The following is a 15,722-nucleotide window of genomic DNA, read 5'->3' as shown; positions in this document are numbered from 1 at the left end:
ATGAACACACTTAGGCTCTAGAGCTCTGTGCCTTAAAAGCATATTCAGTTCAACAAACCTTGCACTTTCCTGTTTAATTTCATAAGATGGAGGTGACCAGGCAAGGTTCCCTGGTATGCAGTGGTCAACACAAGCCTCACAGGTCTGTGAGCCCCTCCTCATCTGCGGGCACCTGCTGCCCCAGGGCCTGGCAGCGTGGACTGGGGTCGGTGCCAATGCATGTGGAGCCAGCACTGTTCACAGTTTCCCTGAGACGAGCTGGCAGACATTGCCTGGGCTGGGGGTAGGACCAGATGACCTCTAAGTCCCCTTCTCATCTTAAGACCCCGCCACGGACTTGGAAGCCATGACACTAATACTCTGCAGTATTAAACTCTCATCCCTGGCTATAATTCCACAGCCTCTTTGTGGATCGCTTCCACTTTTTCTCAGAAGACCCATCCAAAGTGTGCAGCATACAGATAGAAACACGATCGATCCATCAGTTTTGTTCTTATTTTATTTTAACTGCACCACAGTATTAATATAATTATGTGAAAGCACTTGATAAAATATAAAATTCTTCATACATAAAGTCATAAACATTTCATAACTTGAGCCAAAACACTCAGAAGTTCCAGGCAGGAGTAAGCCAAGCTTAATTTTTAGATGAATATCGAAGCCAATAAAGCAAACCGAAGAAGCTGCCTACGGATATAAAATTTTGGGCACAATTCAGTTCAATTTAATTCAATTCAAGAAATGTATATTGAGTGTGTACTAAGCGTTGGGCACTGTGCCGGGTTCTATTCCGTATGAAGGGGGCTTGTTTGTTTTCAGGGGCTGATACCGCACAGATGGCTTTCATAGAGATGGTGAGAGGTAGATCAGAGCAAGGGCACAAATACGCAGTTTTTCATTTAATAATCGTAATTATAAAAACAGCTAAGATGCTACCATTTACTGAGGACTGATCATATGCCAGGGCTTATGACATACCAAGCATTATACATGTGTGTGAATGTTTGCATGTATAATCCCTAATCCTTACAACAACTCAACAAAGGAAGTTATTCTTACTTCCTGTTTTACATATGAGAAGAGCAAGTCACGGAGATATTAAGTCACTTGAGCAAGGTCGCCCAGCTATTAAGCACTGAGCCAGATTTTGAAAACATAACTGTCGACTTCAAAGCCAGCAGGCTCTACATCGTGCCTACATTAGTCTACATTTTTACCACCTTCCATAATGGCCATTAGTACTTGGCAGAAGGGAGGAGGGAGGGGCTTAACCTGGCTTGGGGCTCTTGGTGAGAGTGGTTTGCCCCGTGCTCAGCCCTCCTCCCAGGCTTTCCTGCACCGCCTAAGCTAGACAGCTCTTCTTGTAATTGCTCTAGACGGGCCAGATGGGTGATTCAGACAGGAAGCGTAGTGACAGCTTTTGAACCTGGCTTTGAGCTATGTTCAATCCAAGTAGTCAATTTAGGTCAAGTATTCCGACCACCTTCATATAGTCTTTCTTTCTTCTGTTTAAGTCAATTTGACTACAAATGCAACCTCCCTGATCTCAAGTCCATCAGCAGCTCTGAATATGGCCAATCTACCCTGCAGCCTGGTTTCTGGTCAGAGGGCAAAGCTTGCCTGGAAATGAGACTTTGAAATGGCACATGGCTTGGTTCCCTGAAGTAAGTCACATGCTCTCAGTCCTCTCGTCCTTCTCCGACTGTGAGAGCCACCCAAGGGGAAGCTCATATGAAAACAGCAGTTTACTCCCCATCAGCAAAGATGCATCTCTGCCCCCTGCGATGGGCTCGGCTGGTCTGGCAGCCACAGGCAAGCTGTGTTTTATTCGTGAACATCCTTCTTGTTTCAGCAGATAATGGACTCTAGTTGGAAGACAACATAGTAAACACAGCATAAACATTGGAATGTGCAGCTGGAATGAGTCTGCATATAAATAAGAGTGCTGGGAGCCAGGGAGGTAATAAGTCAGGAACGCAATGGAGAAAGGTTATTAAAAGAGGAGCTTGTAAAAATCTGCAACAAGGCTGAAAGCTTGGAGCATTTCTTGATTACAGGGCCAAAGGCAGCAGCCTGTCTCTCGTCTGTGCTCTGACTTGCTGAGTTACTGGACATCTTACTTAAAATCCTGCTGTTACTCACTTTGTTCAATCGTAAAGTTGAGATTTTATACACTTTAAAAAAAGTTCTAGGGCTGTTGTGAAGATGTGTGCATGAAAGCATTATGAAAAAAGCTGGTATTGCTGTACAAATGGAAGGTTACGTGATTCTTAATTTTGGAAAGTGGCTGAAATTATTCTTTTATACATCTAAGCCCTCTTGTTGATTGAATATCAAGCAAAGTTATCTTTTATAACAGAACTCTCTCAGGGACATATCAGGCATAAAAGGAATCAAAAGTATTTTCTGCTGTGTTATAGTCAAAACAGAAAGATCCTTTTTATTAGCTTTATATTAGTCAGCTTATGGTAGGTTATGCTGCAGTAACAAATAAATCCTGAAATCCCACTGGCTTAATAACAGTAACAGAAAAGAGGACGTCCATATCTTTCTGAGGCAACACCCAGTGTATATTGGGCATTCCTCCTGTGTGTCTCTTCCACACACTGAGTTCTGAGTCCTAGACTGCTTCCATCTAGTGGCTAAATCATGACTTCTTGCATTGCCATAGAAGGGGAAGAGAGGGCTGGATCCCGTGATGAAATGTTTTTAATAGTCAGGCCACAAAGTGGTTTATCACTTCCACTCTTTTCCTATCCGGAGCCCAGTTACATGGCTCCAGCCCAATCACAAGGGAGGCTGTGACATGTAGAGGAGCACATGGATGTCTTAGTGAGCTCTGTGTCTGTCTCACCTTTCTTAAACTTAGTCTCTGCTAAGGAATACAAGGGAGCCATGCAGTCATGGAAGAGACTATACGAATCTGATGTTGTTCCAATGACCTGTCATCCTCTGGCCACGATTATGAACTTGCATACTTTGGAGACAGAACAAAATTCCCAAAAGGACTTACTAACCTGCTGTGTGAGTCCACTGTGATTTTAATTCTGGAAGCTGGGGTGTGTCTGCTCCCTGATTTATTCTGGGTAACACTTAAGTAATTTAACCATATTTCCAGGCTAATTACTGCCATACCCTCTTAGTAGCTATGACATAGTTGGGACAGTGTTACCTTTTAGCCTTCTAATGCTGAGGCTAATAGCTTTGGTCAGGCATTCTGCTACTGATTAGAACACTTTATTAAAACCCTTAGGGGGAAGGGTATAGCTCAAGTGGTAGAGTGCATGCCTTGCATGCATGAGGTCCTGGGTTCAATCCCCAGTACTTCCACCAAAAATAAATAAATAAACTTAATTACCCCCCCAAAATAAATGAAAACTTAAAAAATTAAAAAAACTTAAATCCTTGAATCATGGTGTGAAAAGGAAAACTTGTTAAAGGCACTCATATATATGTTATAGCCTAACATCTGGCATTTTCATAGTTTGAATTCATCATAAATTGCTGACATTGTTGCTACCTTCAACCTTTCTCAATTTTAGAGTGATTCAGTGGTAACTTTTAGAGTTGCAGGAGGCCATCAGACTGATATTGCTGTAAAGCCATGGTGGCCTATGTAGACAAACCAAAATCTAAGCCTGTATGTCTGAAGGTTACAAAATTGAACCCGAGGACAACCAATCGCAAACAACAAACTAGACTTTAAGCCAATCAATGATTTTCTTACTTTGCTTCTGCCTTTTCTCCATAAAAATCTGTCCTGTAGGTGGAGCACTCGTCAACACTTCTGGTTTGGCGCTACCTGACTGAAATCGATTTTTGTTCAAAAAAAAAAAAAAAACCTCTTAAAATTTTTAATATTTCTCGGTTTAGCCTTTAACAGATACCAATGTTATATTTTATGACTTTGAGGCCTACGTTTGAACAGAATGGACATCCATAGGAAGCGATTGTTACCTTAAAATAGCACTCTGCATTTAAGTTAATTTTAAATACCTTTTCCAGATGGACAGCCAACTGTTTTCATCAGTGTTTGGAACTTTCCAGCAGTTAAATGCTGGTGTGTAAAGGTTACCTTTTCATTTTATCTTCAACAATGCAGTCTGTTCTTAGACTGAGTCCGTTTTCTCCGTTTGTGAGCCTGATGATTTGAATGCACCAATACTAAACTCCATCTGTTTGTTGCCTGAAAACAGTTGAACAGATTTCAGTAAATTTAGAAACTGTAAACAAATAGTTGAATAAGCCTGAATGATGGGTAAGATTTAAACACTGAGGATGGTCAGCCATTACATTTATTTAAAACTTAGAGATGTCTCAGCATCCACAAGGTCAGATAAGAAATTCCTCCTTCCTCACACTCCAAGTGGTGACATCATTTCCTTCCAAACTCTGCAGAATAAAGTAAATTCAGACTAACTGTAAACTGCCAGATCTGTCCCCTCTGCTTTCCCTAGGCTTCTGAAATTAATTATCCAGACATTCTTTTTACATTTCCATTAGTTTCCCTACAGAAGAAACAATAAACAAAGGGAAAAATGATAATACAATATATAAAACGTTTGTCTAGTGTCTTAAAAAATTTGAATATATTCTAACAGCAGAACTTATAGAGCTTTAAAGACATGGTTGAAACCCCAGGAATGCTGGGGAACTCACGTTGATATAAAATAAAAAGGACTATCTGACAAAACCCTCCTATAACAAGAGTTACCTTTTCCCCATAACCATTATTTAATGCAAGTATATTATATTGCAAGTTTTGCTAAGCATTTTCCTTACGGTATTCCATTAATGTTTGCAAAGAATTCATGAGTTGTATTTTCTGTCCTCGTTTAACAGATGAGAAGATCAAATCTGAAAAGGTTAAGTACCTCGCCAAAATCACAGGGCTGGTGAGTAGAGACGCTGGAATTCAAGTACCAGGCTTCTCTGTATTCTCTTCTTTTGATTTCTTCTGTTTATTTTTTTTACTGAAGGGGTTGGGTGGTGCCTGTGAAAGAAGACGCATCTTTCTTCAAGTTCTTCATTGCTTCTAGAAAGTCTGTGTTGATTAGGTAAAAGAAGGTGCTCAAGCTTTTGTTTCATAGATGTCTTTGATACTCCTGTTTCAGATGATTCTTTTAAAGGGACGGCTAGGTCATGCATGCTAACTTTCTTCTATATACACAGTACTCAGAGATGGATACAGGTGTCTGAAGATGATTAGAGTCCTTTTTTCTATATTTCTGTTGCAGCAAAGTGTGTTACAGTTCAGTGTTACAGATCAGTTGTAACAGCAACCTGGATCCAGGAGAGAGACCAAGCAGCACTTGGAGGGTTGGAGAACTCAGGTTTATTATGCTGACAAGAGCCCAAAGGAGTTAACACTCCAAGCTCTGGACCCTGTCTGTAGGTTTACACAGGCTTTTATAGGCTGCCAGTCTAGACTTTGCAACATCATATGCAAATAAGGTGTAACAAAATTGACTAATCAGGAATGAGCTTTGTAGGAATGGGACAATCAGGAGTGATAGAAATAGGCCAATCAGGAGGGAGCTCCATACAAATGAGGTGCTATAAATGGACCAATCAGGAGTTAGCTCAGGGAACCAATATACTCTTCAGGGTAAGTTCCGCTTTCCTAGAAGCAAGCCCTTTCAGAGGCAAAAAGTGAGATGATGCTGCTGGGCCAGGGAACCGGATGGTGCTGGCAGGAAAGTAGTGACCCTGCCTGGGGGTCTTGCTGGTCTTTTTATGGGGCTTCCCACCTCATTTCTACCATGAAATAGGGATTTAAAATACATTTCAGGTTCTGTTTGTTTTCATCTTGCCAAGCTTCCTGTACCTTTCACTGATTACCTTTCTGAAAATTAAATAAACTTTATTGAGATGTAATTGGCATACATTTAAATGAACTCATTATAAGTGTACAATTCAGTGAGTTTGGATAAATATATACACTCATATAACCACATACACGGTAAAGATAGAAATTTCCACCACTCCAGGAAGTTCCTTCCTACCTGTTTTTAGTCCATCACTATGACCACATATTTTGTTTAAGTGACAATTGATCTTCTTTATGTGACTATACAGTAGATTTGCGTATTATAGAAGTTCATATAAATGGAATCATACAGTACATACTGCTAGTGCTTTTGCCTTCTCTGAATAATGTTTTTGAGATATACCCCTTTTAAAATTGAAGTATAGTTGATTTACAATATTGTATTAGTTTCAGGTGTACAGCATGGTGATTCAGTATTTTTGCAGATTATATTCCATTATAAAGTCTTGAAAAATAATGGCTATAGTTCCCTGAGCTATACAATATATTCTTGTTGATTATCTATTTTATACAGAGTAGTTTTTATCTTTTAATCCCATTACCTTAATTTGTCCCTCCCTCCTTCCATCTCCCCTTTGGTAACCATAAGTTTGTGGTTTGAGTCTGCTTTGAGTCTGCTTCTGTTTTGCATATACATTCATTTGTATTATTTTTTAGATTTCACATGTAAGTGATAGCATATAGTATTTGTCTTTCTCTGTTTGACTTATTTCACTAAGCATGATATTCTCTGTGTCCATCCACACTGCTGCAAATGTTAGCATTTCATTCTTTTTTTAATGGCTGAGTAATATTCCATTATATGTATATCACATTTTCTTTATCCATTCATTGAGATACACTCTTTTTAATGTATGTGTCAGTAGTTAGTTCTTTTTATAGGAGGGTGGTATTTATTGTATAGGTATAACAAAACTTATCTATACCCCTGTTGATGGATATTGAAGTGGATTTTGGTTTTGAGCTATTATGAAGAAAGCTATTATGAAAATTTTGAATATATCTTTTTGTGAGTATATGCTTTCACTTCTCTGGGGTAAATAGCTCAAAGGAGCATTCCTGGTTAATATGAAAAAAGTATAGGAAACCAATCAACTATTTGCCAAAGTGGTATATTCCTACCAACAATTCTCATACACTCCTAACAGAGTTTCAGTTGCTCGCTGTCTTGACCAACTTTTGGTATTGCCAGTCTTTTAAAATTTTGGCTATATTGGTGTGTACAGTAGTTTTTATTTGCATTTCCTGATAATTAATGACTTGGGGTATATTTTCAGATGCTTATATAATTTCTTTTTTTTTGATGTTTCCATTTAGATGTTTTGTCCATTTGGATTATGGACTTCATATTGTTGAGTTGTAAGAGTATGGTATATATTCTGGACACAAATCTTTTTTTCAGATACAGGTATTGCAAATATGTTATTGTAGACTATCATTATTTTATTAGTATTTTTAGAAGAATAAATTTTTAAAATTTTGATGAAGTTCAATTTAATAATGTGTTCCTTATAAGGCTTGTATTTTTTTCTCTTCTATCTAAGAAGAAATCTTTGCCTATCTGAAGGGCAACAAGATTTTTTCCATGCTTTATTCTAAAGTTTTAAAGTTTTAAGTTTTCATTAATCTTATAATCATTTCAAGTTAATTTTTATATATAGTATGAAGTAATAGATGGCTTTATTTTTCCATATAAATATTCAGTTTTCCAGCACTTTTGTTGAAAAGACTATCTTTTTCCCATTGAAATACCTTGGCTCCCAGAAATCAATTGACCATATGTGCATAGGTCTATTTTCAGATCCTGAATACTTTCCCATTGATCTATTTGTTTAGCCTTATATCTTACTTTGACTTTATAGTAGATCTTGAAACCAAGTTATATAATTCTTCCATTTTTTTCCCCTTTTTTCAAAACTGTTTTAGGTATTCTACATTTTTTGCATTTCCAAATACATTTTGAAATCAAATCACTTTCTTAAAAAAAATCCTGCTGAGAATTTATTTGGGATTGAGTAGAATCTAGGTATCAATTTAGGGAAGAATAAACAACCTGAGTCTTTCAATTCATGAACACGTAATTTCTATCCGTTTATTTTAGTCTGTATTTTTTCTCAGCAAAATTTTACAGTTTTAAATGAGCAGAAATTGCACATATTTTATTAGATTTATTCCTAAGTATTTAATTTTTGATGTAGTCTAAATATTTTTAAAATTCAATTTTCACTTGTTTTAGTATAGTTAATTTTTTGATCTTGTTTCCTGAAACTCTACTCAACTTAACAGTTCTAAAAGTTTTTCTCTAGTTTTTTTTAGAATTTTCTCTGTGTATGATTATGATACCTATGAATAAAAACACTTTTATTCTTTCTTTCCTTACCTGTATGCTTTTTTTTTTCTTTTTCTAGCCTTATTGAGTTTAGAACTCTAGTGCAATGCTGAATAATACTAATGAGAGCAAACATCCTTGCCTTGTTTTTGTCCCTCATGGGAAATAATTTAGTTTTTACCATTAAATATTATGTTAGCTAAAGGTTTTTCATAAATACTCTACCAAGTTAAAAGATGAATAGGTGTTAAAAATTGTTAAGTTATTTTGCTACATCTATTCATAGAATTATGTGGTTTTTCTCCCCTATTACTTAATATAGTAAACTATATTGATTGATTCTGGAATGTTACACCAATCTTCCAATGCTGGAATAAGCCCCACTTTGACATGATGTATTTTTTATCTATTGCTCTATTTGATGTGCTAATATTTTATTAAGCAATTTTGCTTCTATATTCGTGAAGGTCTTCAGTTTTCTTATGCTACCTTTGTCTAGTTTTGATATCAGCATAATAAAATAAGTTGCAAAATGTTCTTACATCTTCTGCTTAGTAAAGGTCTTGGTATAGAAATTGTATTATTTATTTCTTAAATGTTTGAGAGACTTCACCAGTAAAGACATCTCTACTTTTTCATTAGAAGTTTTTAAATGAAAAGTCAAATTGTTTTAATAGGCCTATTGCTATTCAGATTTTCCATTTCTTCTTATGGTGATTTGATAATTTGTGTTTTTCTGAAAATAAAATTTCCATTTTATTTTTAGTTGTAGAATATATAGCCAGATTGTAGTATTCTCTTACTATTTAAAAAATATCTATAAAATATCACAAATTCTAGTGGAATATAGTCTGTTTATTTCTCACTCAAGTAAAATTTGCTACAGGTCATATTAACCCTCAGGCACTCCCAAGCATGTATTAGGTCAGTGATCTAGGCTGTTAGATCTTGTGTTTCTACAGTCTCCACGCATGGTTTCCATATTCATCGCTAAATGAAGATAGAGGTAGAATGTCTTGCAGGTTTTTCCTTACCTCAGCTTGTAACTAAAACATGTCGTTTCCACTCACAGCCTTTGGCCAGAAATAATCACTTGGCTCTGCCCAGGTGCAAGGGATCTAGGAAAACTAGTCTTCAGTGTGGCCAGTAAGGAGGGAACTCAGTAGTGAGGCCACTAATGATGTGACCACAATGTGCATCTGTTACCTGAGATTTTCCTTCTCTTCAGTACTGAATAGGGTGCTTCTGACCACATCATATGTCTGTAATCCCTCCAACTGTTCAAAGGGTTTTCATATCCATTATCTTAATATATCTCCAAACCAATCTGTGGGTTATGCAGGACAGGTTATTTTTACCATATTACCTTGGGTGAAATGTAGTTAAGCCAAACACAGATCAAGAGAGAGAAAACAGAAAGATGCAGTTTTGTTATAGCCACAGTTCCCTGGAAAGAACACAGCCTGCCATGCAGGGCCACTTGGGGAAGCATCAGGGTTGGTAATAAAGCACCAGAAGGGGCACTGTGGGCAAGCACCTTTACTGGGGTTTCTGCAGGAAGGAAAGAGCAAGGCAGAGGCAGCAGATTTAAGATTAGCTAGTTTGAATATTTTCAGTAGGCTCTGGCCCATAAGGGCTCTCAAGAGTTGTCTGTAACATAGCCCTGGGATGATAAGGGTGGATTTACAGGGGGAACTGACTGGGCTATAGGTAGGTCTTCAAAACTGGGTCAAGATAGTGTTTAAAAATGACATTACAGAGGTATTATTTACTGCCCCCATTTTACATTTAGGGAAATGAGTCACAGGGTTAGATCATTTACCCAAGCTCATCTGATTATTTCCTCGAGGGCCCTAGGGTTAAAACACAAAAATTTGATTCCCTAATGGATATGCTTTCCTTTGCATTGCTTTACACATAAGGGAGGTTTAATAAATGCTTCCATGAATAATATTCCCCAATCAGAAGCCTGGGTTCCCCACTCTGTGGCCTCATTTAGGGGTGTGGCCCTTCCTTTTCTTGTGCAAGACCGTGATGTGTCAGTGTCCCAGAGGGGCCACTGGACTCAGAAGTGCCTTCTTACTCTAGTTCTCAGTGAAGGCCATCTTCCCATCTGCCTTCCTTGCAGGGATCACAGACATGTAATTTGGTTCGAAGGTGAACCACATAGGAAAAAGATAGCAGATACTGAGGCCAAGGTGGCAGCCTTCCAGGGGACAGCAATATTTAGAGCTAGTGAATGAAGCTTTTCCAAGATTAGATTTCCCTAGAACAAGGGTTAGTCTAAAACTTCAATGCCATCCATTTAAAAGGTACATGCATAGAACCTTCACATTCAACGATGCTTTGAGTCTCAAGAACTAACTGGTGTTCTCCCACCATCACCCATTCCCCAAGCAATGCTGTTCAGGGCGAGCCTCCTGATTGCTGAATCCAGCTTTCTGGGGAAAAGCAAACAACCAGAAGGTGGCATGTTGTGGTGTTTAGGCCATATGAATACTAAGACCTATTTGCAAACACTGTAGAAAAGCTAAATTGACTTAATTTCAATTTCTTGAGTTGAAACACTGAATTAAAAAACAATTTAAATGTCTCACATTTTTAGGAAAAAAAATCAATGCTTTAAAATTAATTTCATTTTTTTAAATGTACTGTTAGCTCAATAAAGCCTTTTGGGCTTTTTAAGCTAATTGTCTTTGAACTCATTTTAAATTCAAAAGTCTTTATAATTTTGGTAATATTTTAAACACTTTCCTTGCTATAGCAGTTCACATTATAAGCTTAGAAGGATTCAGGAAAAATTAACAAGGCCCTTGTGCAAGAATGATACACATATTTTTGAACTGTTTTATTATTTTCGTAGAACAGTAGGAATTATCGCATTTTCTTTAAATAAATCATACATGTGTCTGTGTGTATAGGTATATATGCATAGAGTAAACATTTCTAAATTCATGCAGAAAAAATCTGAAAGACTCTACACTAAAATGTTATTTCTAGGGGATAGAACACTTGAGTATTTTGCTGTAAGTTTTATACTTTTGTTGTTTTAACTTGATTATTTCTAGCAAGTTGTTAAACTTTTTATAACTGACAAAACAGGTAATTTAAACATATTTTAAGCCCAGAAACAATTTGTTTGAATATGGTCGGTTCATTTTGCCCAGGTGGGAACAGGATGCAAGGCTCTTCTTAACAGTTTGGCCACATATTGTGAACATTTTCCAAGCCGTTTGTCTTCCACAGCAGCAATATTTTAAATAGTTTTATAAAATTGTGCTTGATAAAAGTATAACCACCCACTATCAATTTTCAAATTTCAAGGAGGGCACGCTTTCACTGGGAATAATACAGAGGTTAGGCAGAGCGAAAAGTAAATGGATTCTTTTCCCCACCACTTTCCTCTCCCCTTCTCTACATAAACACATTTCTCAAAGTTTAATGTACGTTTTCCTAGTCCTTTTACTATTTATGTACAATTTCAAACAATACAAGAGAGTATCCAATGAAAAGAAAACGTTCTCTCCCTGTCGCACACCTTCTTTTAACTGGTCTGGTTTTAATTCTTCTGATAGTAATTCCAGTATGATTCACCAACTTAAAATACCATTTGTTGATTTGCTTAGTATATGAGACATTTCTGTCACTTACACAGCTTCCTTTTCCTTTAAACTGTCAATTACCTTGTTTTAGTTTAAAGTCTATTGCTTTATTTTCTGGTTTTGAAATTACAAAAAATATCTATTTCTTGACCCATCTATCTACATTTGCCTTGCTCCTTTAGGGCTAGGGCTGGTAAAGGGTTGGGGACATGGATTCCGTGTGTTTTGTGTGGCATCTGCACAGAAGTACCAGGATTCTAGCTCATTTTATGACCCAATTCTTCCTTCTAGAGCAGCCACAGACCCTAATCTCACAGACATCAGACTCTGCATTCTGAAAACCTACAGGAAAAAACAAAAAGAGTAGGGAAAATGTGTATCCAGGGCTCGTGGTTTGTCTTCCTCCACTGTCTTGAATTCATTTAGGACCCACGTCTGACTTCTCTGTGTGTATAGGCACAAGTCCCTTGAAGGCTGTGACTAAAGAAAGTATTTACCCTCTTCTTTGGACATGCTAGTGAGCAAGAAGGAGGTTGAGGTCAGATTTGTCACCAGATGCTTGTCCATATTCCCCAAATTAAGTGTTGTCTTCAGAAGCATAACGTTACCAAGCAAAGAGCTGGGATTTTCTGGAAGTGGGTTTTAGAGAAGCATTATTTCAATGGCCTGGTGTGTCAGCCTGGGATCACACACAGGATGACAGAATTTTCAGACAGAATGCAGTTCCAATACCCCTGCTAGGTCCGGGCAGGAAGGCAGGGAGGACTTGGGGGAAGGGCAGCTGCTGGAACAGAGAAGGAGCTGTCCTGCTCCCCCTTTTAGAAAGCATCCCCGTATGTGTACAGCACTTTTTGAACCATGCTCAAATCCATCCTCGGGTGGATGACATATGATGCTTGCATCAGTCAGACCTAACCCATTCTCCAGCCAGTACAGCCAGGCTGGGGTCACTTACACTGCTCGTTCAAATCATCAAGGATTCCCCCACCTTGTTTCCTCTGTGCTCACATTCTGCTCATTTCTTCACTGCAGCTAATTTCCCACAATTGACTCCACTTCTGCTTTTCTGCAAAATCCTTTGAGATTCTTATGATTGTATTTCCTATATTCCACGTTGTTTACCATCTAATGGCCTGCTCCTTCCTTTTCTGAAATGACTCATCTTTATCAAGTCTTTCCAAGGCATTCTACTTGGTGTACAGAAAACAATTCTCTTTTCGTGTTCGTCTTCCATTGGTTTATGTGACATTTAGTTAAACTACATCATTACAAGAGCACATGCGCTGGCATAAATGGTTGGGGTACAATCACAGCTGACATAGCTGAGCATCCCACTCAATGGATGGAAGTGACAGTGTTAATATATATGAGAAATTAGCCAACTTAGCAGAGAGCCTTCAGCATGCTGTGCCGTCAGTCAATATGATTTACCAAAGACACGGAGAGGATTCATTAAGTAGCTGGTGAAGGGAGAGCAGTTCGGAGAGCTTGCACTTCCATGAATTCTGCAAAGATTAGTCATCAGGGCCCTTCCTGCATCGCAGAGGACACTGCTCTAGCTTGTATCCCTGGGACCTGAGGTTGGGTTAGCCTGTACGTGGCTAGCACCTCGGGAGACCCATTTTGGATGTAGGAGGCTGGCGGGATGTGGGGATGATTCAGACGACTCTGAAATTGTCTTCTGAATTTCAGAGTTCAATGCCAGGATCACTAAATCGTGAACTGAGCATAGCCCCAATTCTATCTACTGTGGGAGGCAGAATACTGCCTCCCCCTCCCCCAAAGATGTCCATATCCTAATCCTTAGAGCCTGTGGGTATATTAGGTTACATGGCAAAGGGAAAGAAAGGCTGCAGGTGGAATCCATGCTGCTCATCACCTTACCAGCAAATAGGGAGATTATCCTGGTGGGCCCAGTGCAAGCAGAAGGGTCCTTAGAAGTGGAAGAGAGTGAGTGGGAGGGAGGTGTGACCGGGGAGAAGGTCTGAACAATTCAATATCAGAAGGACCCCGCCTGCCATCGCTGGTGCTGAGGATGGCAGGGGCCACAAGTCAGGGACTGTGAGTACCCTCGAGAAGCTAGAAAGGCAAGAGAAGTAATTCTCCCCATGATGGAATGCAGCTCTGCCTACCCCTTGATTTTAGCCTCGTGAGACATGCCTCAGACTTCTGACCTCCAGAGTGGCAAGAGAATAGGTGTGTGTGTTTTTTAAGCCACTAAGTTAGTCATAATTTGTTGTAACAGCATAGGCAGCTATGTTCTTACTTCTGTGACGTCTTCACTTTTCCTAATAAAGGAAACTACATTTACAGAATTTATTTAAGGTAGGCTTCAAATTTTCCCAACCCTAACTACTCCCCACTGTACCTAAAAGTAGTTTTAAAGCTGCTGCTTGTGACGAGAGGAATGTAAAAAAAAAAAGGGCCAAACCTCTTTACAACGAAATGTTTGAAATGCTTTAAATATCCGAGGAGAGCTTCGAAACAGCAGTTCTGTCGTGGATGGAGAAGGAGCAGGAAGCATGAAGTGCCTGCAATGGGCCATGCTTGATAAGCCAAGGTCCTGGGCGAGCAAGTGTCAGACCCTGTTTGGAGATGGGAGGGCCTCTCAGGGCAGCTGGCATCCCCTGCCGTGCTCAGCTGGAATGGTCCTCAGAGTGACCTGGCAAACACCAGTCACTGCCAAGTTCATCTTGGTCAGTGTTGTCTATCAGTACAGAACCTCTTGCATTTAGACAGTGAGACCCCAGGGAGCTGCAAAGAGAAGCAAGGCCAGAAAGAACAGGCACTGTTAAGTCGCTGGGGCTTTGTACAAACCACTAGAAGAACCAGAGGAGGGAGCAAAACATCCTGCAACAGGTCCAAGGCCTTTCATGATGGGAGGTAGAGGGCTGTGAAGAGGTGGAACTTTGCCCAACTTAAAATCTAGCACAGAGATAAGATACACATGCAGACAAATGACTTACCCATGGCGGTGATTAAGTCCTGAGTGAGTGCCCATGTGGTCCGTGTTTACGGGGGACTTGCACTCCCAGATCAGGTGTCTGTGTTGGGGCCCAAGGGAAAGGCAGGAGAGAAACAGAAGAGGAAGATGCTCAGGGTTCTGGATGGGAGGCAGAGTGGCAGCACGTATGCTTGCTCAGGTGGCTCTTGGTTGACCAAAAGGAATAACGCACGAGATTCCGCTGTGAGACCTGTCCTGAGTGAGGAGCAGGTTCTCAGCAAATTGTGGCAAGTCTCTAATTCCAAATGAAGAAAATATACTTGGTCTCACTAACAGAGGTTCTCTGAGGTTCATGAGAATCAGGGTGACATATATCAGCATTTCTGAAATATTATGAATTTACAGATGGGAGGGAAGTTTGTCCAGGATGGATGGGTAGCTTGGGGCAAGGCATCTCACCTGAGACTCGATTTTTCTTGTGTAAAATGGGGTCAAGGGGTTTCTCCTGTATCCGCAGCCTTGAGAAAAAGTGATATGTACCTAGACTATTTTGTAAACTTTGAAGTCCTTTGCTTAAGTAAGTTGTGATTAATATTTTCTTTGCTGTTAATAGATTGACTTTAATTTGTACCAATGCATCAGAATTACCAAAGCTCCAAAACAGTTTTTCTGCTAAGGTATTTTATAGTGAAAGAATGAATTGTTTCCTTCTCGACCCTGTGACCTTCTTTAGTTGTTACCCCGTATCTGTTCCCCTCCTCTTGACCAAATCCCATGTTTCTCATCACCCCATTTACTCCTCCGTCCCCATCACATTGGCTTATATATTCCTGTTGGTGTATTGAATTACATCACACTGGCTTATATATTCCTGTTGGTTTATTGAAATTACTTTGGACAAGGTCACTGATGATTTTCTCATTGTCAGATGCTATAATAATAGTAACAATAGTAATGAAGGTGATCGCTACTGTTTTTTGAGCCTTCATCATGTCAGACATGTTTCTAAGTGATTTA

General features: G+C 39.1%; 1 protein-coding gene and 2 non-coding genes across 17 annotated transcripts in view; all 3 read left to right on the top strand.

The window, feature by feature from the left end:
- The window catches only part of LOC123614968 (uncharacterized), a 501,406-nt gene that overhangs the window by 366,376 nt on the left and 119,308 nt on the right, over positions 1 to 15,722 (top strand). For 5 of the 15 annotated variants that reach the window (XR_012499254.1, XR_012499255.1, XM_045511900.2 and 2 more), the window contains one exon: positions 4,843 to 4,895. The exons of the other annotated variants lie outside the window; for them this stretch is intronic. Coding sequence is in view for 3 of the 5 variants with exons in the window: in XM_045511900.2 (XP_045367856.2) it covers positions 4,843 to 4,895 (53 nt within the window). In the remaining 2 variants the exon portion in view is untranslated. The remainder of the gene's footprint in view (positions 1 to 4,842; positions 4,896 to 15,722) is intronic. 15 annotated transcript variants of the gene reach the window in all.
- TRNAA-UGC (transfer RNA alanine (anticodon UGC)) lies at positions 3,256 to 3,330 on the top strand. Its single transcript has one exon. It is a non-coding gene; the product is annotated as a tRNA-Ala (tRNA).
- LOC123614980 (U6 spliceosomal RNA) lies at positions 10,915 to 11,017 on the top strand. The gene has a single exon (XR_006722495.2). It is a non-coding gene; the product is annotated as a U6 spliceosomal RNA (small nuclear RNA).

The sequence above is a fragment of the Camelus bactrianus genome, chromosome 15, assembly GCF_048773025.1.
Source record: "Camelus bactrianus isolate YW-2024 breed Bactrian camel chromosome 15, ASM4877302v1, whole genome shotgun sequence".
NCBI lineage: Eukaryota > Metazoa > Chordata > Mammalia > Artiodactyla > Camelidae > Camelus > Camelus bactrianus.
This window is presented reverse-complemented; position numbering and strand designations above follow the sequence as displayed.